Below are 26,292 nucleotides of genomic sequence, written 5' to 3' on the forward strand. Positions count from 1 at the left end.
ACCATAAACAATGCTCAGGCCTATTTTCTCTCAGGGCAGTATCTGGTTACATCGGAACTTCAGAACCAAGACTGGTCACTTCTGTGAGCTCCAGTCCCTTCATAGTTTCATAAAGAGAATTACTTCCCATATCTATAGGCCATTTAAAAATACACGACTTTTTTTTTCATTTATTTCAATTTATATTTAAGCTTGCTTATGTAATACAATATTTATTCAATTATTTTAATATGTAAAATTATCAACAATTTAAACCTTTTTATTTCACACTTGAATATTTCTTAACATATTTGTTCTTTTGAATATGTGTGCAATTTAAATTTAAATAAATCCATCCAGCCATTTTCTGCCGCTCATCCAGGGTCGGGTTATTGAATTAATTTTTTAGTATTTTTTATAATTCAATATTTATTTCAAGATCAGGACTCTTCTCAATGAGTTCAATATTTATAAAATGTTTCTATATTTGTGATTAAATGAATTAAGTCTGTATGTGGTTTTCAATTTTACATTTTAATATTTTCCTATTTCACTATATAAATACAGTGGAACCTCGGTTCTCGACCATAATCCGTTCCTGAACCCTGTTCGAAAAGCGAATTGTTCGAACACCGAAACCATTCCTTTGCTGCTTGCACTGACTTTCTTTGGAGGCATGATTAGAGGCTAAAACACTTCGTACACCTTTATAAAACGCGAGAGCAAAACGCAGCACGTCCGCACGCGACAACAGTTGGTCACAAAGAGAGCAAGAGAGCGATCTTCACCCGTACGCCGCTCAGCATCCCACCCTCGCGTACGCACTCACGCGTCATACCGACGTTCGAACTCCGATGTTTGTTCGAACTGCGAAGCAAGAATTTCTCTATTTTTTTGTTCGGACTCCAATTTGTTTGAACTCAGAGTCGTTCGTAATCCAATGTATAAAAATATAATAAAGCATGAAAAAAAATATTTGGTATATTTGACAAAATGATAGTTTTTTTCCGAAGTGAAATTTTGCTTAGCAACAAACCGCTTGATAGACCTCAACCTAGAAAGAAGAAATGTATTCAGAAAGCGTAATATTAAATGTATGTGAGGGGATATTTGAAGAGTTTGAGTTTTGTTCAATGGACCATACATATACAAGCCAGCCAAACACAGCGAGAAAACCAGCGCTGACTCCAGTCGCCATCAAGTTGCCAACTCCTGACATACCAAAACCTTTCAGAGAAACTGAGACTATTCACGCTTCTCTTTCTTGTTATTTTTCGAGTTCAACTTCTAGTTCAGTTTTTCACCTTTTCACAGCGTAATGAAGGCCAGTTGAGCAAGTGATTTTATTGATGATTGTGGAAAGCAGCGATTTCATAAGCACCGTTTCTTCTCACACCTTTTCCATTAAGTACGATTAAAAAGACAACTGAAAAGCATAACGTTAACAAATGTTATTCCAGGCAAAGGCAATTAATTTTATTTACATGTTTGATGTTGTTAGAATAATATTTGGAGGTTATTATACATTTGCCATGACGCAACTTTATTTCAATACATGGTGCACATATCATGTTGCAAATTAGTGTAGTGGACTATGCTTGAGTGTTTACAGTCAGAGTGGAGGTACAGGAGGAAACCTTTACTGCAGAGAGGTGTCTGCAATTGGCAGGGCGGTGGCACTTCTTCAGAAGTGAGGATGAAGTAAACAACGTCGTGATGAGTCCTGATAAAGAAGTTGGCCTCAAAGTCTGAAGCAAGCAACATCGTGCTAGGTCCTGATAAGAGATGCTGACGTCAAAGTCAGCTGCGACCCACGACGGCACGCTCATGATAAACCGGACTAAACCAGCTTTTGAGAAGACGAACTGTACCACCCTTGAATGTAATCTGATTTCTCGAAGTTATAAAAGGGAATGTATGAAAAACATCGAGGAACAGAAGGGAGATGAAGTTGCCAAATAAACTTTGTTAACCTTTCTGTCTCCACTTGGGCTGCGTGTCTCTCCTTTCAGCTATGAACCCTATATGTCAAATTGGCGAACCTGACAGATGTAAACACCAAAACAAATGATCATCACTCAGACACATTGGTTCTTCTGGCACTGATCACATTGGCTAAATGTTCATAAAAAAGCTTTGCAAAATTGAATTTATCACATTTTATTCAAAATCACATTTACATCTTACCACAAAGAGTCAGTTCCATCAGTTTTTTGTTTTATTTTTTTTAAGCTTCAAGGATCGCTGCTATTCTCACCAGCACAATTGTGACTCTCAGCACCCTGTTTAGTGGAGAATTTTTTAGCACAAACGCTGCAACTGAATGGCTTGTCTCCACTGTGCGTTCTTATGTGGATTCGTAAATTTGACTTTACAGAGAAGCTTTTGCCACAAACTGAGCAGGAAAAGGGTTTTTCTCCACTGTGTGTTCTTGAGTGGATCCGTAAATGCAACTTTCGAGAGAAACTCTTGCCACAAATTGAGCAGAAAAAAGGGTTTTCTCCACTATGTGTTCTTGTGTGACTTGTTAAATGTGCCTTTTGAGAGAATCCTTTGCCACAAATTGAGCAGGAAAAAGCGTTTTCTCCACTATGTGTTCTTGTGTGCCTTGTTAAATGTGCATTTTGAGAGAATCCTTTGCCACAAACTGAGCAGGAAAAGGGTTTTTCTCCACTATGTGTTGCTGTGTGTTTTATTAAATTAAACTTTCTCGAGAAGCATTTTCCACAAACTGAGCAGGAAAACGGTTTTTCACCACTGTGTGTTCTTGTGTGATATGATAAAGTTGACTTTACAGAAAAGCTTATGCCACAAACTGAGCAGGAACATGGTTTTTCTCCACTGTGTGTTCTTGTGTGGATTGTTAAATGCAACTTTCGAGAGAAACTCTTGCCACAAATTGAGCAGGAAAAAGGGTTTTCTCCACTGAGTGTTCTTGTGTGCCTTGTTAAATGTGCATTTTGAGAGAATCCTTTGCCACAAACTGAGCAGGAAAAGGGTTTTTCTCCACTATGTGTTGTTGAGTGACTTGTTAACGTTGCATTTTGAGAGATTTTGCCACAAACTGAGCAAGAAAAAGGCTTTTCTCCACTGTGTGTTCTTGTGTGGATTGTTAAATGTGACTTTCGAGAGAAACTCTTGCCACAAACTGAGCAGGAAAGGGGTTTTTCTCCACTATGTGTTGTTGTGTGTTTTATTAAATTAAACTTTTTCGAGAAGCATTTTCCACAAACTGAGCAGGAAAAGGGTTTTTCTCCACTGTGTGTTCTTGTGTGGATTGTTAAATGCGACTTTTGAGAGAAACTCTTGCCACAAATTGAGCAAGAATAAGGCTTTTCTCCACTGTGTGTTCTTGTGTGGCTTGTTAAATTTGCCTTATGAGAGAAGCATTTTCCACAAACTGAACAGGAAAAGGGTTTTTCTCCATTGTGTGTTCTTGTGTGGATTGTTAAATGCGACTTTTGAGAGAAACTCTTGCCACAAATTGAACAAGAAAAAGGCTTTTCTCCACTGTGTGTTCTTGTGTGTTCTGTTAAATGTGACTTTTGAGAGAAACTTTTTCCGCAAACTGAGCAGGAAAAATGTTTTCCTCCACTGTGTATTGTTGTGTGTTTTATTAAATATGACTTTAAAAAAAAGCTTTTGCCACAAACTGAGCAGGAAAAAGGCTTCTCTTCGCTGTGTGTTCTTGCGTGCCTTGTTAATTGTGACTTTCGAGAGAAGCTTTTGCGACAAAATGAGCATGAAAATGTTTTTTCTCCACTGTGTGTTCTTGTGTGCCCTTTTAAAGACAGCTTTGAAGTTAATGAGTCAGTGTGACATGCCCTTTCACCTTTAGCTTGCCCATCATCATCATCATTGTCATGAGTGTCTGATAATGTGTCCTCATTATGTGCTTGTGATGGCCCCCAGTGGTCTTCATCACCTTCTGTTGTCACGTGATGACTTGAACTGCTGTTTGTAGGCTCCGCCCCTCTGTTGTCCTCACTCTCATCCTTGTTTTCAACTTCAGTCTTTATAGGGACAACGTTCAGTGGTGACTTGTTGATCTGCTCCTCCTCCTCCTCCTTTTTGATGTGAGTCAAGTCTGGCTCATCTTTCACAGAACGGAGATCGTTTTCACTGACATCTGTAGGACACAGAAAGACAAACACACATTTGGTTTGGTCAAGTCAAACCTCAGGCGGCGACTTTGTCTTATTTTCTACCGTGCTACCTTGACTTGTGCCTGCCGCATACGGAGCAATGCGTGCGACCCCGATTTGGACCGGACCATGGGGACATTTCACAAAATTACGTCCTACGATGTAAACCTCCCTTTAGCAGCACAGCTGTGATAAACGAGCATTTAAAAAGGAAGCATGTTGTGGCTGATGCCCGATTTCATTCCTGACATAGTCACAGACGTTTCTGGAATATGTATTCAAATTCAACTATGACACCATAATATTTTAAGAGTTCACTGAATTATTTTGGAACTGCAATGATGCTTAACAGCCATAGGGTGTCAGTAATGAGTAACAAAGTAACACAACATTGTCATTTGCATAAATTACCAGGAACTATGAATTGCGGGGGAGATGCAAACCACCTGGGCCACAGGAACTTTATGACCAGGCACTAAATGTTCCTGGCTTTGTTGGTAGAAAAGGGGGTTGTGACGTTCTCCCTTTTTAAGCCCATTGTAAGCCAAAGATGCAGATGCATTTCTTGCAGCATGGGCTTGTTCACCGATGAGATCCGTGCAACCCTGGGTGGATGCATTCAATGTATTTTAAATGTTTGGATGAGGTGAAACTATGCAAACGTGCACAAAACAGTGCAGGGCCACCCGAGGTTCTTTGACTCTCACCCGACCAAGACAGTACAAGGTTCATAAATAAAAAAAGACCGATACGTACATATTTTGTGTTTTATTCACTAAAATTGATCAACTGCCATTGATGTTTTCGCCGCAGTGTGCACATTGTTTAGAGTCAGGCAGAATTCTTTCCGTAAGGAATTGCTTCAACAAGATATAAAAACCAGAAAATGTAAAATGTTAAATAATCAGTTCAAATTTGATACTGGGAAAAACATTTTAGTGAGTTTACCCCCCACTAATGGTTTTTCTTTGGCATTTATTTCCTGCACTGATTTCATTTGGCATCAACAAATGTTCAGCAGACCTGCAAGTAAAAGGCAATATTTAAAAATAAAACGGCAATAACCTTTAACGCATTTCCACAAACAAATTAATGTTGTGACGCATATTCCGAACGATAGAAAGTCGTTCTTTACAAAGCAAATGAGAGTAAAACGTGTACAAACCTGCTTTGTGTAGCACAACACGAGGCTGCTCGCAACCTTCGCCCAGAAGTTGAAGATGTTGCTCGTTCTCTTCTTTTATTCCACAAAGTTCCTCTTTGTTCTTGGGTGTTGTTCTTTCACACATTTTCAAATGATAATTCCAAAAAATCCGCCCTTGATCTCTGCTTGGCGATGAGTCATGTGCCTCTTTTCGTTAGCGGCTAGCTAGCTAACAAGCTAAGCTAACTACGCCGAAAAGCATCAACGCGCGAAGATGAGGTTATCGGCACACAAAGACTTAATGAATTATGTCGTGGTACTTTAGAGTAGCACTGGACATCCTATGAGAAAATTACAGTCAGTTCCACACTAAATGAGAAGAATTTAGCGGTGGACTGTTTTTGTTCCGGTGTGGACGGGTCGGTGGATGTGGTCGAGGTCCTTCGGAAGCTGCGCGCTTGCTAATGACGTCATGCTTTAAGCACGTATTTTTCAAATATATTTCTTTGCCTCTGTGTTTGTTTTTACCCCTGGCTGTTCTATTTCAATATATATTTTATATAATATTTTAAATCGGTTGATAAAAAAAAATAACTAAATTAACGCCACATTGGCGAGTCGGCTCCTACGTCACTTCCGCCGATGCCTCGAGAAGCCGCTGCTGCAACAGCAGTGGGACGTTTACGTTTCTCCTACCGAACGAAGCAACAATGCTGTGGTTCACTCGGGCTGCAAGATTGTATGAAAATAATGTCTGCATATACTAGCAGTGCCTCTCAGTTATTTCACGCCCGCCCCTTCCAAGAAGAAAAAGATTCGCTCCCCACCACCACCAATTTTTTTCTGTCTTTGTATATTGATGTTAGATTGTCAATAAAATATCCATAAACTAAGCTAAATTGATAAGAAATATAATTTTGAGAACTATTATTGTGAGGATCTCGAAACTCGGTACTCTGTTTTGCAAATATTGATGAGATGATAAATATTTACTCATAGTTTTTGGATAACTTTATTGACATTTGCAAACCAAACACAGTTATTAATACGTACATAATATAGAAAAGACAAAAAGAAGAGACAGGGGGATTTTAAACAAAAATTCTTTGTAAATAACATAAAGCAACAGCTTTAGTATGTTTACGATACGTTTTTTTAAAAAACAATTTTATGGTTACTATACGTTTTTTTTTAATGGTTACTGTAATGTTCCGTCTTCTATCTTAAGAAGTCACGCAGGTCCAGTGATGCTGCAAGCTTGTGTCTCTTTATTTATTGACTTGCATTCTCGTCTATGTGCGTACACACGAGTTCGTCTGGTGACCACACACACATCAGGCAATACTGCTAACTAGTGACTAATGATATAACGGCTATCATTACATCTCCCTTTCAAACGTTAATCAATGCCTATGCCTTTTTTTTAATAAAGCTTTTTTATTTTATAATTATTATTATAATAATTTTGTTTTGTTCGCAATTATTTTCACTTCTTTTCAATATCTACCCATTTTTTTCTGACAACAAGCAGCTCTACAACAATTTTAGCAACAATAACACAACATTAAACATTTTCAATCAGCCTGTCCGGTTGTCGTCTAACTCTTGTTGATCTTCGCAGAGGTTCAGTCATCCCAGAAGTTGCTGGTGGTTTTGGTCTGTGCTCCTTCGATGTATCCACCTGCTTTGCAGCCTCAGCCTTATCAGAAGATTTCTTACAGTTCCCGGGAACCTTCAGCAAACTCCTCCTGTTCCTCCTCACTCTTTGTCCATCCTTTGTTTCCACAATGTAAGATCTCGGTTCGGCTTCGCTGAGGACAGTCGCTTTTCTGTCCCAACAATTAGGTCCCTCAATCCTTACAGTGTCTTTCTCAGAAAGAGGTTCCAGATGTTTTGTAGCTCTGTCATATGCAATTTTCTGTTTGAGTTTGAGCATTCTCTTATTTTCAGTCCAAATGTTGTTGTCATGTCCTTGTGGTATTTGTGGAAGCGTGGTGCGAAGCTTACGGCACATGAGTAGGTCAGCAGGCGAAGAAGCTCCACACTACAGAGGTGCAGCTCTGTAACTCAATAGGGCAAGGTAAGGATCAGATGCATCATCCTTGGCCTTCCTTAGCAGTCTCTTGATGATTTGCACTCCCTTCTCAGCCTGGCCATTTGCCTGTCGGTATAAAGGGCTTGAAGTGATGATGTGAGCCTCAGCCTCCTCCGCCGTAACGCAGTCCTTGATGTCACTGTTAGGGTGCGGCACTCGGGATAACGCATCAGCAAGCACAATGTATTTTTCAGGCGTGTATATTAGCTCAAAATCATAGCGCTGCAATGTCATCATCATGCGTTGAATTCTGGGCGTCATGTCATTGAGATTTTTCTTCCTAATTGAAATCAGTGGCTTATGATCAGTCTCTGCTATGAATGTGGGCAGTCCATAAACATACGTGTGAAATTTGCCAAATCCAAACACTAGACCCAGTGACTCCTTTTCGATCTGAGCAGAGCGTTTTTCAGTCTCTGACATTGACCTGGATGCATCGGCTACAGGTTGCCATGTGTCTCTCGCCTTTTGCAGCCGTACGGCACCTAGCCCATCTTTCGACGCATCCGTGGAAATTTTGGTTGGTTTTGATGGATCAAAGGAGGCAAGGACTGGCTCAGCTGTCACAGTTCTCTTTAGATCTTGCCATTCTTCGTCATGTTTTGTTGTCCACTCAAAGACTATGTTGTGATGCAGCAGCAAACTTAGGGACTTTGTTCTTGAAGAGAGGTTTGGAATGAACTTGCCCAGGAAGTTTATCATCCCCATTGCTCGCAGAAGTCACTTTTTCTCAGTTGGAAATGGCATGTCCAGTATTGCTTGCACTTTGGTTCTGCCTGGCACCACTCCATCTGCCGTGAGCTTGTCTCCCAAGAATGTCAATTCTGTAACTCCAAACAGACATTTCTCTCGTTTTAGTTTAAGTCCATTCATTTTAACTCTTTGTAGCAGTTCCTCAAGTCTTTCATTGTGTTCTTGTTCCGTGTTTCCCCAGACAACCAAATCATCAATGTACACACGGGTTCCTTCCAGACCTTCTATGATTGACTCCATAGCTCTGTGAAAGATCTCAGGCGCAGACTTTATGCCAAATGGCAGTCTCAGAAAACAGAAACGCCCAAATGGTGTGTTGAAGGTGGTGTACCTGCTGCTTTCAGTGTCCAGCTTCAGCTGCCAAAATCCATGCGATGCTTCTAATTTGCTGAAGAATTTAGCACCTGCCATGTCACTCAGGATTTCTTCACGCTTGGGAATCTGATAATGTTCTCTTTTAATGTTTTTATTCAGATCTTTGGGGTCGAGGCAAACACGTAACTCTGGGAAGTTCCTCTTTTTAACACACGTGACGGAATTTACCCAGTCGGTGGGTTCTTCCACTTTCTCTATGACTCCGATCGGTGTCATTCTGCTCAGTTCCTTTTTTAATCTCTCTTTGAGAGGGGCTGGAACTCTTCTCGGGGCATGTACTACAGGTTTAGCATCTTCCTTGAGATGTATTTTATAAGTGTAAGGTAGCGTCCCTTGTCCTTTGAAGACAGAAAAGTATTTGTTCACTATACTCTTACTACCTTCACTCTTCAACACTTTGTTGTTCTTATTGACATCCTTGCTGTTGATTTGGTAAATTCTTTTTACCAGTCCAAGCTCTTCAGACGCCTAGTCTCCAAGGATTGACTCCAGTCCACTTGGCACAATTTTGAACGTTAATTTGTGTTGTCTTCCCTTTGCTGTCACTTTTAGCCTACAACATCCCTTTGTTTTGATTGGCTGATTGTTGTAGGTTTTCAATTTCACAGCCTTGTTAGACGGTTGCGATAGCCAATCAGATCACGAGTTGGTTACAGTGAGCCTTCTCGCTGGCCTTATGCTGAGGGTGATGAACGCGTTTTGTGATTGGATACTCACTCGTGAGGGGGCAGCGCAATGCCGAATCAACACACTCGAAAGTCGTAATTGGCGGCCGTTCGAAAATCTAAAATATATTCTTGCTTTTTTTTAACCACAATGGCCGAAGGAGGGAAAAGTGTGGATTTAATTGCAGATACACTTGCAAGGACATTTTCAAGTCGGACCTTTCAAGAGAAGCTATATCGTCCAACACTCACTCAGTGGTGCGTAAGTGTGTTTCTGGATATTATTTGTCCAGCCGTGGTGTCATAAATGATGGTATTTTGATGGGGATTCATTCTAGTAGAACAAAGTAGGACTTCACTGAAGGCACCTTAAATTACTTCCATACCCTGGAAGGTCACTGACCTGGCGAGAGAATTGCCCCCACCATAAACAATGCTCAGGCCTATTTTCTCTCAGGGCAGTATCTGGTTACATCGGAACTTCAGAACCAAGACTGGTCACTTCTGTGAGCTCCAGTCCCTTCATAGTTTCATAAAGAGAGTTACTTCCCATATCTATATTAGGCCATTTTAAAAAAACATGAATTTTTTAAAAATGTATTTCAATGTATATTTAAGCTTGCTGATGTAATACTACAATATTTATTCAATTATTATAATATGCAACATTATATCAATATTAATTTAAACTTTTTCATTTCACTCTTGAATATTTCTTAACATATTTGTTCATTTGAATATGTATGCAATTTAAATTATTCCATCCATCCAGCCATTTTCTGCCGCTCATCCGGGGTCGGGTTATTGAATTAATTTAATACATAAGTATTTTTTATATTTCAATATTTATTTCAATACTGGGACTCTTCTCAATGAGTTCAATATTTATAAAATGTTTCGATATTTCTTCTTAATTGAATTAAGTCTGTATGTGGTTTCCAATTTTAATATTTCCCTATTTAATTATATAACTAATCCAAAGTATAAAAAATATAATATAGCATGAAAAAAGTATTTAGTATATTTGACAAAATTATAGTTTTTCCGAAGTGAGATTCTGTTTAGCAACAAACCCCACACACTTAATAGAGCTCAACCTAGAAAGTGATTTTAGCTCGTCAGAAATTTATTCAGAAAGCGAAATATTAAATATATCTGAGGGGATATTTGAAGAGTTTGAATTTTGTTCAATGGACCATACATATACGAACCAGCCAAACACAGTGAGAAAACCAGCGCTGACTCCAGTCGCCATCAAGTTGCCAACTCCTGACATACCAAAACCTTTGAGAGAAACTGAGACTATTCGCGTTTCTCCTTCTGGCTCTTTTTATCGTTCAACTTCTAGATCAGTTTTTCACCTTTTCACACAGCGTAATGAAGGCCAGTTGAGCAAGTGGAACAAGTGATTTTATTGATGATTGTGGAAGGCACCGATTTCATAAGCACCGTTTCTTCTCACACCTTTCCCATTAAGTACGTTTAAAAAGAAAACTGAAAAGCATAATGTTCACAAATGTTGTTCCATGCAAAGGCAATTAATTTTATTTACATGTTTGATGTAAACACACAAAAAAATCATCACACAAACACATTGATAATTCTGGCTCTGACCCCATTGGCTTAGTGCCAATAAAAGAGCTTTGCAAAATAAAATTTTTCAGATTTTATTCAAAATCTAAATTTACATCTTACCACAAAGAGTCAGTTCCTTCATTTTTTTGTTGTCTTTTTTTAAGCTTCAAGGATCGCTGCTTTTGTCACCAGCACAATTGTGTCTCGCAGCACCCTTTTTAGAAAAGAATTTTTTTGCACAAACGCTGCAACTGAATGGCTTGTCTCCACTGTGTGCTCTTGTGTGGCGTCGTAAATGCGACTTTTGAGAGAAACTCTTGCCACAAATTGAGCAGAAAAAAGGTTTTTCACCAGTGTGTGTTCTTGTGTGTTTTGTGAAACTTGCCTTATGAGAGAAGCTTTTGCCACATACTGAGCAAGAAAAAGGGTTTTCTCCAGTGTGTGTTCTTGTGTGACAAGTTAAATTTGACTTTACAGAGAAGCGTCTACCACAAACTGAGCAGGGAAAAGGGTTTTCTCCAGTGTGCTTTCTTGTGTGGCTTGTTAAACTTGACTTTTGTGAGAAGCATTTTCCACAAACTGAGCAAGAAAAAGGTTTTTCTCCACTGTGTGTTCTTGTGTGTTCTGTTAAACTTGACTTTTGAGAGAAGCATTTTCCACAAACTGAGCAAGAAAAAGGTTTTTCTCCACTGTGCGTTCTTGTGTGCCTTACTAAATGAGACTTCCGAGAGAAGCTTTTGCCACAAACTGAGCAAGAAAAAGGTTTTTCTCCACTGTGCGTTCCTGTGTGCCTTACTAAATGAGACTTCCGAGAGAAGCTTTTGCCGCAAACTGAGCAAGAAAAAGGTTTTTCTCCACTGTGCATTCTTGTGTGGATTGTTAAATCAAACTTTTGATAGAAGCTTTTGCCACATACTGAGCAGGTAAAAGATGTTTCTCCACTGTGTGTTCTTGTGTGGATTGTTAAATGAAACTTTCGAGAGAAGCTTTTGCCACAAACCGAGCAAGAAAAAGGTTTTTCACCACTGTGAGTTTTTCCGTGCCCTTTTAAAGACAGCTTTGAAGTGAATGAGTCAGTGTGACATGCCCTTTCACCTTTGGCTTGCCCATCATCATCATCATCATCATCGTCATGAGCGTCTGATAATGTGTCCTTATTATGTACTTGTGATGGCCCCCAGTGGTCTTCATCACCTTCTGTTATCACGTGATGACTTGAGCTGCTGCTTGTAGGCTCCGCCCCTTTGTTGTCGTCACTCTCATCCTTGTTTTCATCTTCAGTCTTGATAGGGAGAACGTTCACTGGTGACTTGTTGATCTCCTCCTCCTCCTTCTTTTTGATGTGAGTCAAGTCTGGCTCCTCTTTCACAGAAAGGAAATCGTTTTCACTGACGTCTGCAGGACACAATAAGACAAATTTGGTTTGGTCAAGTCAAAGCTCAGGCAACAACTTTGTCTTATTTTCTACCGTGCTACCTTGACTTGTGCCTGCCGCATACGGAGCAATGCGTGGTCCCCAACTTGGACCGGACCATGGGGGCATTTCACAAAATTACGTCCTACGATGTAAACCTCCCTTTCGCAGCACAACTGTGCTCAACGAGCATTTAAAAAGGAAGCACGTTGCAGCTGATGCCCGATTTCATTCCTGACATAGTCACAGACGTTTCTGGAATATGTATTATAATTCAACTAAGATACACCATAATATTTTAAGAGTTCACTGAATTATTTTGGAACTGCAATGATGCTTAACAGCCATAGGGTGTCAGTAATGAGTAATAAAGGAACACAAGACCTCCCACTGATACATCATCATTGACATTTGCATAAATTATCAAGAACTTTGACTTGTGGGGGAGATGCAAACCACCTGGGCCACAGGAACTTTATTACCAGGAAATAAATGTTCCTGGCCTTGTTGGTAGAAAAGGGGGTTGTGGCATACTCCCTTTTTAAGCCCATAGTAAGACAAAGATGCAGATGGATTCCTTGCAGCATGCGCTTGTTCACTGATAAGATCCGTGCAACCTTGGGTGGATGCATTCAATGTATTTTAATTGTTTGGATGAGGTGAAACTATGCACACGTGCACAGAACAGTGCAGGGCCACCCGAGGTTCATTGACCGAGCCAGTAAAAAGTTAATAAATAAATAATACCAATACGTACTTGATTTTTTTAAAAAAAACTTAATATTTTGTGTTTTATTCACTAAAATTGATCAACCGCCATTTACCTTTTCGCGGCAGTGTGCACATTTTTAGTAAGAAATTGCTTGAACAAAATATAAAAACCATAAAATGTAAAATGTTAAATAATCAGTTCAAATTTTATACTGGGAAAAACATGGAGTTCACCCCCCACTATTGGTTATTCTTTGGCAAACGTTTTCCGCACTGATTTCATTTGGCATCAACAAATGTTCAGCAACCCGGCAAGTAAAAGGCAATATTTAAAAAAAAAAAACGGCAATAACCTTGAACGATTTCCCCAAACAACTTAATGTTGTGATGCATATTTTTAAAGATAGAAAGTCGTTCTTTACAAAGCAAATGAGAGTAAAACGTGTACAAACCTGCTTCGTTTTCTTCTTTTATTCCACAAAGTTCCTCTTTGTCCTTGGGTGTCGTTCTTTCGCACATTTTCAAATAATAATTCCAAAAAATCCGCACTTGATCTCTGCTTGGCGATGAGTCATGTGCCTCATTTCGTTAGCGGCTAGCTAGCTAACAAGATAAGCTAACTACGCCGAAAAGCATCAACGCGCGAAGATGAGGTTATCGGGACACAAAGACTTGATGAATTATATCGTAGTCCTTTAGAGTAGCACTGGACATTCTGTGATAAATTTACATTCAGTTATACACTAAATCAGAAGAGTTTAGCGGTGGGTGTTTTTGTTTCGGTGTGGACGGGTCGGTGGATGTGGTCGAGGCCCTTTTTTTTTTTTTGAACAAACTTTATTGAACATTTTGAATAGACAGTACAACAGTATCACAAGTTCACTTCAGGTATTAAACTAACATATACATTTCCTACGTATCACCTTTCCCTTTTTGGGGAGACTTCTTTTGACATCAGCATGTGACAAAAATAACCAAAATGGCTGTGTCAGAGAATTTTTTTCCATCACCAATTCTGCCATGCTCAGCGACCTGTCCGGAGGGAAGCTGAGCCAGACCCACACATCAACAACAAAATATACCAAATTTTTGGCGTCACAAACAGGATTCTTGCTCCATTGATGGTCTCAAGGGTGCTGGGGCGCAGGCGTTCAACAGCCGGCCGGCTGAACTTTAGGTGAGATGCTTTTACTCACAATGGGTGTTGTGCGCCTGTGTCCAAGCGGTCGGGGCTTTTGGGGTCGTTAAAGAGAGCTTGTGCGTGTGGGTCTGCTGGCTGATTGGTCATGGAAAATGTCCCTGTGTTAGTTTCAATTATTGTTTAAACAAGAGGCCTCTATAATGATTAAGACATTAAAAGATGTCAAAGTAACCGCACTGTGAAAGAACATACGAAAATTTATTAAAAAATAAATAAATAAATGAAAAAAAATAATGATAGGAACTATGTAAATGGGGACTAGCGCGGGAGAAATGTGCAGAGGATAAAGAAAAGAAAGGTCTAGTGGTTAAAGAGATGAGAAATAAGAAGTGTAAAACTATAGCTATAGACAACATAGTCGTGAATAAGCTCAGTTTGAGCACAGACCCTGGCCATGGTGTAAATTTTAGCAGGAAAATTATGAGCTGATAACAGAAATAATGAAGAGAAGCACACTTCCACGTATCGTACTGGGCACTTTGTGGCATGGAACACAGTAAGGATCGAGGCGTACCGTTGTGTGGAGGGCCTGGGGCTGAGCCGACAGTTTCGCTGGTACGTAGCAAGAGATACGCTGTTCAGATACGTACCCTATGATTACTCGTGTTCTGGTCGGATAATTCTGTCAGGGTCTTGCCAGCGAAACGCTGGGAAGAAGGTGGCAGGACTCTCCAAACGCGGACACAGGAAAATCAGTTTAACAAAGAGTGTTTATTGATTCACAATAGTGGAAGTCCAATCATCAATTAAGGCAAATATATCTATCTTAGCATTACATCCGTCGATAAATCAGGAGAAAACACAAAGCGCTGGCGGAGAAAAGCTAACACCAGGAAGGAGATAAACGACGGAACGAAAAGCGCTTGCACCGGCAAGGAAAAGGAAAAACGATCAACATAAATAGCTTGCCAAAAGGGCAAGAGGGAAAACCAATTGGAGAAAACGAGGAACAAAAAGAGACCGAGCAATAGCTGGCAAAACGTGGAACACAGAGATCGCAAGAGCAAAAATGCATGAACATGAGAACAATCGATACCAGGGTCATGAACGTGAGCAGTGCAGGAAAATTATCCGACGCCGGGCAGTCAGTGTAGGTGGCTTAAATAGTGTGTGTAATTAGTCAGTGGATGGATGTCAGGTGCGGCGCCGGTGGGCTGGTCTCCCACTCGTGATGACGCGGGCGGAGTCGGTTGTCGGAGGAGATGCCTCTGCTCAGCTGAGAAACATAAACAAAAGTGCACATGGCAGGGAGGTGACGAAAACAACAACAAAACAGGCGTGACCGGCACGGGTCACGACAACTGGGGGAAGCAGTTAATCCAGCAGCCGACGCATGCAGCTCCCATTGCGTCTGCTCTTTCCATTTCCGCTGCTCCTAGGCCAGGTTCTGGTGACGCAGTGCCCACAGCAGGCTTGTTGTCCGCACATGCCGGTCAACAAGGTCACGTAACAGAAGTAGGGGTGGTTATAGACATGGGTTGTGAGTGGGACGTGCTCTTGCTGTGGGGTCACTGGGTGATGAGCGGTCCAAACCGAGCCACTTCCTGAAATGTGCCATTCTGTGGTCCAGCGCCATGCCTGTCACAAAGAGCTCCTCTAGCACGGGGCGCCATCGCTACCCCCTCCTCCGACAACGCTTCTATGGCTTCCAAATGCACACTTGACGCCTCAACCCGATTGGGAACCCATTCCACGATAGGGGTGCCCGCGGAGCCTCCGCATTCAAGGACTCGCAGGTCTTGGCATTCCGTTGACGACTGATGGACAACAGTTTTTGATGGTGGAACAAGATATTCCACACTTTGCAAGCTTCTTCTGCATATCCCAGTGAGCAACAACACTGTCACGCTTGTGGGACTCTTGAGATTGGCTGAGTCACTGCCATGGACCGAACCCGCACCTGTGAAACAAACACTGGAATTCGAGTGGGACTGAATTTCCAGTTGGACTGAATTTGACTGTGCACATCCGCCGGGGGAAGCATATGTTGTCCTCCGTTCCAGTCGACTGGGCAGCTCTGAGACCAGGGTGGTGCTTCAGCACCCATTACGAATTCCTCTGTTATGGAACATTTTCAGAATTTCTCGGCACTGTGGTAGACAATGAATGGGCCACTCTGAAGCGAAAGCTCTGTTTCCGTCTCTGCCAGAGGGGTCGTGGACCCGGGGTCTCACTGACGTTGTGCTCTGCTCCACCGCGTCTCCAATTTGTTTTTGCTATATCTGCGCCTTCCCCATTTGACAGAGTTAATGCCGGCACAGCTTGGGGGCGAAGGAGGGCATTCTGGCGATGATGGCTGGGATGAGGACTGCACCAGTCTTGGTGCCCTCCACATCCTGGAATGGACTCTTTCCTGTGGAAAATGGATTTCATTGGCCTCTCTGGTGCTCAATATTTGTGTGGAGTGTGTCTGCTTGTTGTATTTCAGGTGAAGTGTAGATGGAGTTGGATGCAGACTGGAATCTCACTTGGAGCAAGCGACGAGGAGGACTCCTATGAGGGTCATAAGATGTGGACGTGATCATCTGAAACAATACTGTTAGCAAGAGCTCGTCGGTGACGAGGGCTTGGCAGCTCTCGAGTGACACGATGTCATCGGATTCTCTTGCTGGAGCGTGGCCTCAACTATGTTTTTGCATATCATTTGACTCGTATTTGTATTTTGTGTGTTTGTTTCTTGTCCTATCATGCCTTTATCACGCTGTGGATTTATTCTGTTCTGTAACGGTGTTCCATCATCCTACTTGCCTTGTGGAAGCAGGTTCACGAGAAAAGTTCAGCGAAGCTTTGATTCCTCCATATGGACTAAACTGGAAAGTGTTACTGCCGGTTTGCTTAAAGATCTAACATTGCGGGGGGAACTCCTTCGTGACCGAGGTGGTTGATTTGGGATTTTTTGGAATTATTGCTGGATTTATGTGTGGTCCTGCAGGAGGTGTGAGTGACACCAGGGAGCAATTTGGCCATACACTTAGTTTTCCTAGTTAAACTACCCTTATGTAGCATGCCTTGAACATGATTTAGGTTTTAGTCAATTAGGTTTCCCAAATTTTAGGCAATGGATTCATATAAAAGGTTGGAATGGGATTTTTGGTGACATGCTGGTGTCGTTTTTGCTTTATCAGGACAAGATTGCCTCGAGGGGGGGGAAATATGTAGTGTATTTTTTTATTCACTCTTATGAACATTTTAGTAATTCTCTTTAACTATGAGGGGATTGGAGACTAAAGAAGTGACCAGTTTTGGTTTTGAAATTCCAATGTGAATGAGATAGTGTCCAGGAGGACAAAAGGCTTGACCAGCTCTAGGTGTGGAGCACTCGAGGTGATAGAAGCAGTCAAGATGGCACCGGAAGGCCACTTCAAAGAGCAACCACATCTGCTCTCGCCGTAGGGAGCTTTGGGGGAAAAATCAAAGACTAGTACAATGAGAATGCATATGCAACAAGGTAAAGTTAGACATTCATGTCCAGTTTGGCCATTCCCGATAAGAAGGAAAGTGAGGGGACACCCTTTCCCTTTTCTCTTTTTTGGGGAGACTTCTTTTGACATCAGCATGTGACGAGAATAAAATCTCTTTCGAACCAAAATGGCTGTGTCAGAGAGGTTCTTACCATCACCAATTCTGTCATGCCCAGCGACCTGTGCGGAGGGAAGCTGAGCCAGACCCACACATCAACCACACAGGTTAATAGAAGGTCACAAAAACATGGACTTCTTAAACAGGAAAACGTGAGTTCAGTGGTAACAGGGTTGTGTCTATGCTGGCAGTTTAGCAGGAAGTCACGAAAACAGATGCACGTCTTGAACCGTGTTTGACAGGAAACCGTTTAGCTCGCATTTAACAGAAGTGTGACCCAAACATTGTGTTGTAAGCTGAAACCGTTCGAACAACAGGAAGCGTGTGGACGGGTGTGATAAAGTCAGTGTTCATGTTTTTCCATTCTTTATGGGTTGTCATATACAAATTTGCTTTGCTGTGCTTCAATAAAACGCCGCACAGGAGCGGGAAAGCTTTTCTCTTTGCCGGACTGCTCCTCGCAAGTGACAAAGACAATCTTGGTTGGGTGATTTATTTGTGCAGGCGTGTCTCGTTTTTGAAAACTTCTTTGACAAATCTTGTTCCTTCTGGAATGATTCAATCTGACTCTAAAAACTGTACACACTGGGGCAAAATGATCAATGGCGGTTGATGAATTTTCGTGGATATAACACAAAGGATTACGTTTTTTAAAAAATCAAGTACGTGTTGGTCTTATTTATGAAAATTTTACTGGCTCGGTCAATGAACCTCGGGTGGCCCTGCACAGTTTTGTGCACATGTGCATAGTTTCACCTCATCCAAACATTTAAAATACATTTAATGCATCCATCCAGGGTTGCACGGATCTCATCAGTGAACAAGCGCATGCTGCAAGGAATGCATCTGCATCTTTGGCTTACTATGGGTTTAAAAAGGGAGAATGTCACAACCCCCTGTTCTACCAGGGCCCCTTTAATTCTTTCAGGTATCCAAATTATAATGGAACCAAAAAGTACCCACGATGAAACTACAGTGGAACCTCGGTTCTCGACCATAATCCGTTCCAGAACCCTGTTCGAAAAGCGAATTGTTCGAACACCGAAACCATTCCTTTGCTGCTTGCACTGACTTTCTTTGGAGGCATGATTAGGGGCTAAAACACTTCGTACACCTATATAAAACGCGAGAGCAAAACGCAGCACGTCCGCACGCGACAACAGTTGGTCACGAAGAGAGAGAGAGAGCGATCTACACCCGTACGCCGTTCAGCATCCCACCCTCGCGTGCGCACTCACGCGTCGTACCGGCGTTCGAACTCCGAGGTTTGTTCGAACTGCGAAGCAAGAATTTCTCTTTTTTTTGTTGGACCTCAGAGTCGTTCGAGAACCGAGGTTCCACTGTATCTCTGAATGCAAAATGAAAAACTTGAAGGATTCCTATTCTATCAATGACATTATGTTGCGATGGCCCCCAGTGGCCCCCATCAATAAGTTAGGGTCCCACAACAGGTGTTCCATCAGACGCACACAATAGCCTGTGTGTGCTAACTTCAGCTCGCTTCCAGAAACGTCTGTGACGATGTCCGGAATGAAATTGGGCATCAGCCGCAACGTGCTTCCTTTTTAAATGCGCGTTTATCACCGTTGTGCTGCGAAAGGGAGGTTTACATCGTAGGACGGAATTTTGTGAAGTGTCCCCATGGTCTGGTCCAAGTTGGGGTCGCATGCATTGCTCCGTGTGCGGCAGGCACAAGGCAAGGTAGTACGGTAGAAACAATATTAGACAAAGTCACCGCTTGAGGTTTGACTTGACCAAACCAAATTTGTCTATTTGTGTCCTACAGACGTCAGTGAAAACGATCTCCGTTCTGTGAAAGAGGAGCCAGACTTGACTCACATCAAAAAGGAGGAGGAGGAGGAGGAGATCAACAAGTCACCAGTGAACGTTCTCCCTATAAAGACTGAAGATGAAAACAAGGATGTGAGTGAGGACAACAGAGGGGCGGAGCCTACAAGCAGCAGCTCAAGTCATCACGTGACAACAGAAGGTGATGAAGACCACTGGGGGCCATCACAAGCCCATAATGAGGACACATTATCAGACGCTCATGACGATGATGATGATGATGACGATGATGGGCAAGCCATAGGTGAAAGGGCACGTCACACTGACTCATTAACTTCAAAGTTGTCTTTAAAACCGCACACAAGAACACACAGTGGAGAAAAAACATTTTCATGCTCATTTTGTCGCAAAAGCTTCTCACAAAAGGCACAATTTATAAGGCACACAAGAACACACAGTGGAGAGAAGCCTTTTTCATGCTCGGTTTGTGGCAAAAGCTTTTCTTTAAAGTCATATTTAATAAAACACACAACAATACACAGTGGAGAAAAACATTTTTCCTGCTCAGTTTGCGGAAAAAGTTTCTCTCAAAAGTCACATTTAACAGAACACACAAGAACACACAGTGGAGAGAAGCCTTTTTCCTGCTCAGTTTGTGGCAAAAGCTTTTCTTTTAAGTCATATTTAAGAAAACACACAACAATACACAGTGGAGAAAACCCTTTTTCCTGCTCAGTTTGTGGAAAACACTTCTCCATAAACTCAAGTTTAACAGAACACTCAAGAACACACAGTGGAGAAAAACCTTTTTTCTGCTCAATTTGTAGGAAAAGTTTCTCTCAAAAGTCACGATTAACAGAACATACAAGAACACACAGTGGTGAAAAACCTTTTTCCTGCTCAATTTGTGGAAAGAATTTCTATCGTAAGTCGCATTTAATAAAACACACAACCATCCATAGTGGAGAAAAACCTTTTTCTTGCTCAGTTTGTGGCAAAATCTTCTCTCAAAAGTCTAATTTAACAATCCACACAAGAAAACACAGTGGAGAAAAACCTTTTTCTTGCTCAGTTTGTGGCAAAAGCTTCTCTCAAAAGTCTAATTTAACAATCCACTTAAGAACACACAGTGGAGAAAAGCCTTTTTCCTGCTCAGTTTGTGGAAAGAGTTTCTATCGTAAGTCGCTTTTAACGAACCACACAAGAACACACAGTGGAGAAAAGCCATTCAGTTGCAGCGTTTGTGCTAAAAAATTCTTCACTAAACAGGGTGCTGAGAGTCACAATTGTGCTGGTGAGAATTGCAGCAATCCTTGAAGCTTAAAAAAAAAAAAAAAAAAAAAAACGGAAGGAATTGACTCTTTGTGGTAAGATGTAAATGTGATTTTGAATAAAATATGATAAATTTAATTTTGAAAAGCTTTTTTTATTGACATTAAGCCAATGTGATCAGTGCCAGAATAACCATTGTCTCTGAGTGATGATGAGTTGTTTTGTTTTTATATCAAACATTATCAATGAAATTAATTACCTTTTCCTGGAACAACATTTGTTAACGTTATGCTTTTCAGTTGTCTTTTTAATCGTACTTAATGGAAAAGGTGTGAGAAGAGACTGTGCTTATGAAATCGTTGCCTTCCACAATCATCAATAAAATCACTTGTTCCACTTGCTCAACTGGCCTTCATTACGCTGTGTGAAAAGGTGAAAAACTGAACAAGAAGTTGAACTCTAAAAAGAACCAGAAAGAGAAACGCAAATCGTCTCAGTTTCTCTCAAAGGTTTTGGAATGTCAGGAGTTGGCAACTTGATGGCGACTGGAGTCAGCGTTTATTTGTCACCACGGAGGAGATGATCCGCATCACGCAGTTCATTGCTGCTGCTGTCTTAATTGAACCCCGGAGGTTACCTGCCAGCATCCCTGAATTTCACCGGCGGATCTTCAGCTATCCCACGTCTGACCCCAGATTGTTGTGGAATTTTCAGCAGTTAGGGAAGATCAATGAGATAGTCTGGAAAATAAATTGTCTTTTGGGTCAGTCTGCAGAGTGATCTCAGTGAGAGAAGTGCGTGGGAAGATACTGATGCACACAGGAAGATGAAGATTTATTTGACAGGAACTGTGTAATCTTAAAACAAAAATATATTTTTTCTGCGTTGAGCCCACTTATCAGTCAAGGTCGTGTTGTTTTGGCTTCACAAAGAATCCTCTCGTACAAGAAGCGAAAGGCACTTTCTTCAAAAGCAAGTGGCCACAATAAATAACAAAAACCTTACTTGCAAAATAATTGTCCATAATATTAAGATTGAACAAAATAGTGACACAAATATTGAAAAAGTAAACAATGTCACGATTAAACATTGAATACTAAATTATTACTAAAACAGTTCAATGAATCTTGAAATAAATAATGAATCACCGTAGTTTAATGAATACTGAAACGAATAATGAAATATTTAAGTTAGTTAAGTTATAAACACTGAAATCATTTTTTAAGACTCTAACATTTAGAGAATAAAACAGTGATGTATTTTAATTTAAAATTCGCAACCACGTCGCTGGCGACAAACCCTGTAAAAAGGCAAATATGTTGACATAAAGTTTCACTTTATCATGTCAACTGTTAATAATAGAGAAATACATTTGGAATACTGTCCAACCAACAACATGGTGTCAGATGTGAAAACAAAACCAGCAACAAAAGTAAAATTCAATACATCTCTCAAGTTCATATTTGGGAACTAAAATGTTTGTTCATGTGCATACGGTTCAAATCGCACGTTTTTCCAATGTTTAGAAGAAGATAACGATGATTTGCATCGCAAATGGTGACATCTGTCTGTGAGTTGGTGACAGTGCTCCACAAAGCCAGCTCTCTCTCTCTCTTGTAGTTCCGTAGCCGATTCGGCCTTAGAATCCATGAGGTTTCGAATAGAGGAAATCAAAATACGCGTTGACGGGCTGCGTCCCAGATTTCACGAGCACTGTTGTGGGGTAGCTTAAAGATGATCCGCTGACCCCCTGGTGCTTTTTTCCCTTGAATCCGTCCGCTCAGACTTAGGTTCTCGACTTCACCTTTCCTAATTGAATGGCCAAGGAACTTTGTCTGTCTGTTTTGGATTACCCGGATGAGCTCACGATTTCGTCCGACCCGTTGTAAGACTGACTCGTTGGTTTCATGAGTGGTGTATGACACACGTAGCATCCGACGGTACATCCACATTTCAGCAGCTTCTAGATTCTTTGTTGTCTTGGCGTTTAATGTCCAAGACTCGCACCCGTAGAGCAGGATTGACCAGATGAAACATCGTAGAAGTCGGTTCTTAAGATCAAGTGTGAGTTTGCGGTCTGTGAACAAGCTTCTCATTCGGTTGAAACCGTCCTTCGCCAGCGAAATTCTACGTCTAATTTCTTTTTCACAACGGCCATCATGGTTGATGACGGAGCCTAAGTAGTTGAAGCTTCGCACCTGTTCGATCTCTGAGGCCTGACATTGGAGTCTGCAAATGGGCTCTGGTTCACTCTTGGAGATGGTCATGCACTTGGTCTTTTTCTCGTTGGTTTCGAGTCCAAAACGTAGGCTTTCCTCACGTAGTGCGTCAAGGAGCTTCTGGAGCCCCTCTTCCGAATCTGCCATGAGGACGGTGTCGTCAGCGTAACGTATGTTGTTAAGCCTTCGACCACCACACAGAATCCCTATACGTATATACAGTGTATATTCGCATAGGTTTGCTTTTTCTGAATGTCTGCTGCTGTTATACATTAACGGCTACATTACGCCGCCGCCTCTGTGTGATCTATACCTTTGCTGCTGTAACACTGCAAATTTCCCCATTGTGGGAATATGAAAGGACATCTTTATCTTTAAAAACCTTGTGTTGGTGCTTCTTAAATAATTTTCCACACGAGTAAGATTGAACAAAATGGTGAAACAAAAATTTAAAAAGTAAATTTTGTAACAATTAAACATTGAATACTAAATTATTCCTAAAACAGTTCACTAAATCTTATAATTAATAGTGAATTATTGTAGTTTAATGAATACTAAAACGAATAATGAAACATTAAAGTACTTAAATACCGAAATCATTTTCGAACACAATAACAGTTAAGTCATAGAACAGTGACATATTTTAATTTAAAATTCGCAATCACAACCTGGTGAAAAACCCTGTAAAAAGGCAAATATGTTGACATAAAGTATCACTTTATCATGTCAACTGTTAATAAAAGGGAAATGCATTTGGAATACTATCCAACCAACAACATGGTGTCAGATATATAAACAAAACCAGCAACAAAAGTAAAATTCAATACATCTCTCAAGTTCATATTTGGGAACAAAAATGTTTGTTCATGTGCATCTTAGGTTTTTCTCTATGTTTAGAAGAAGATAACAATGATTTGCATCGCAAATGGCGACATCTGTCGGTGAATTGGTGACAGTGCGCCACACAGCCAGCAGCCAATCATATCACAGCGGGGTGTGTCCTGTTCTTCCGCTTTCGTGACGAACAGGAAATCCTTTCTGTGCGACTTTGAAGAACGTCGCTCTTTCATTCGTCTCGTCAAACAAAGAGAAGCACACGAGTTATCGCCAAGCAAAGATCAAGTGCGGATTTTTTGGAATTATCATTTGAAAATGTGTGCAAGAACGACACCCAAGTACAAAGAGGAACTTTGGGGAATAAAAGAAGAGAACGAGCAACATCTTCAACTGCTGGACGAAGTTTGCAAGCAGCCTCGTGTTGTGCTACACAAAGCAGGTTTGTACACGTCTTACTCTCATTTGCTTTGTAAAGAACGACTTTCTATCGTTAAAAATGTGCATCACAACATTAAGTTGTTTGGGGAAATCGTTCAAGGTTATTGGCGTTTTATTTTTTAATCTTGCCTTTTATTTGCAGGTCTGCTGAACATTTGTTGATGCCAAATAAAATCAGTGCAGGAAATAAATGCCAAAGAAAAAACAATAGTGGGGGCTGAACTCCATGTTTTTTCCAGTATAAAATTTGAACTGATTATTTAACATTTTACATTTTCTGGTTTTTATATCTTGTTAAAGCAATTCCTTACGGAAGGAATTCTGCCTGACTCTAAAAAATGTGCACACTGCGGCAAAAACATCAATGGCGGATGATCAATTTTAGTGGATAAAACACAAAATATTAAGTTATTTTAAAAAATCAAGTACGTATTGGTCTTATTTATTTATTATCTTTGTACTGCCTCGGTCAATAAACCTCGGGTGGCCCAGCACTGTTTTATGCACATGTGCGTTGTTTCACCCCATCCAAACATTTAAATTACATTTAATGCATCCATCCAGGGTTGCACGGATCTCATCAGTGAACAAGCCCATGCTGCAAGAAATGCATCTGCATCTTTGGCTTACTGTGGTGTTAGAATAATATTAAGAGGTTATTATACATTTGCCGTGATGCAGCTTATTTTAATATGTAGTGCATAAAACATGTTGCAGTTTAATAGAGTGAACTATGCTTGAGTGTTTACAGTTTGAGTGTGGCAGGGCGGTGGCACTTCTTCAGAAGTGCCGATGAAGTAAACAACACCGTGATGAGCCCTGATAAGAAGAAGTTGGCCCCAAAGTCTGACGCAAACAGCATCGTGCTGGGTCCTGATAGAAGATGTTAACGACAAAGTCCGCTGCGACCCATGGCGGCACGCCAATGATAAACCGGACTAAACCAGCTTTTGAGAAGACGAACTGTACCACCCTTGAGTGTAATCTGATTTCTTAAAGTGTAATCTTATTTCCCGATGTTATAAAAGGGAATGTGTGAAAAGCATCGGGGAACAGAGGGGAGATAAAGTTGTCAAATAAACTTTGTTAACCTTTCTGTAGCCACTTGGGCTGCATCTCTCTCTCCTTCCAGCTATGAACCCTATATGTCAAATTGGCGAACCTGACATATGGGCTTAAAAAGGGAGACCGCCACAACCCCCTTTTCGACCAACAAGCCCAGGAACATTTAAAGATAAAGATGAAGATGTCCTTTATTAGTCCCACAATGGGGAAATTTGAAGTGTTACAGCAGCAAAGATATAGATCACACAGAGTCGGCGGCGTAATGTAGCCGTTAATGTATAACATTAGCAGCAGACATTCAGAAAAAGCATGCAAATATACACAGTATAAACGTATCTAAGTGTAAGGAAACACTCCTAATGTTTGTCCATTATACGGAGGGGGAAACGCTGTAATGATAAAAACTACTGAATGATTGAAAATACTGCAATCATAAAAATATTGCAATGATAAGAGTACTGTAATGGTAAGAGTACTGAAATGATAGAAAAGTACTGCATGATAGAAAATACTGCAATGGTAAAAGTACTGTAATCGTAAAAGTACTGCAACGATAGAAAAATACTGCAATGATGAAAGTACTGCAATGGTAAAAGTACTGCAATGGTAAAAGTACTGTAATAGTAAAAGTACCGCAATGATAGAAAAATACTGCAATGATAAAAGTACTGCAATGATAAAAGTACTGCAATGATAAAAGTACTGCAATGATAAAAGTACTGTAATAGTGAACATCCTGCAGTGGTAGAAATACTACAGTGATAGAAGTATTGTAATAAGAATACTGTAATGGTAAACAAAATACATCATTGGTCAATATTTAAGTACACCCTTGGCTGAAAGTACAGTAGTAGTTAATATTGCATCCAAGGACTGCACAATTGCACTAATGCCCTCCCGTTTGTAGGCCTGACCCAATGTTCTTGTTAAAAAGTCTGACAGCAGTTGGCAGGAAGGAGCGGCGAAATCTCTCTTTGGTACAGCGAGGGTGTAAAAGTCTGTCACTGAAGGAGCTGTAAAGTGTTCTCAGAGTGTCA

General features: G+C 40.8%; 1 protein-coding gene across 1 annotated transcript; it reads right to left on the reverse strand.

Moving 5' to 3' along the window:
• Positions 1–1,444: 1,444 nt before the first annotated feature.
• On the reverse strand, positions 1,445–23,062 carry LOC148342364 (uncharacterized). The gene is made up of 2 exons (XM_088288159.1): positions 22,550–23,062; positions 1,445–4,118 (listed from the first exon to the last, which is right to left on the reverse strand). The coding sequence occupies exons 1-2, from the start codon at positions 23,060–23,062 to the stop codon at positions 2,214–2,216; spliced, it is 2,418 nt and encodes an 805-aa protein (XP_088144285.1). The 3' UTR covers positions 1,445–2,213.
• Between the last annotated feature and the right edge of the window lie 3,230 nt (positions 23,063–26,292).

This window comes from Idiotropiscis lumnitzeri, chromosome 2, assembly GCF_059441095.1.
Source record: "Idiotropiscis lumnitzeri isolate Australia: NSW breed Sydney's pygmy pipehorse chromosome 2, RoL_Ilum_1.0, whole genome shotgun sequence".
Classification (NCBI taxonomy): Eukaryota; Metazoa; Chordata; class Actinopteri; order Syngnathiformes; family Syngnathidae; genus Idiotropiscis; species Idiotropiscis lumnitzeri.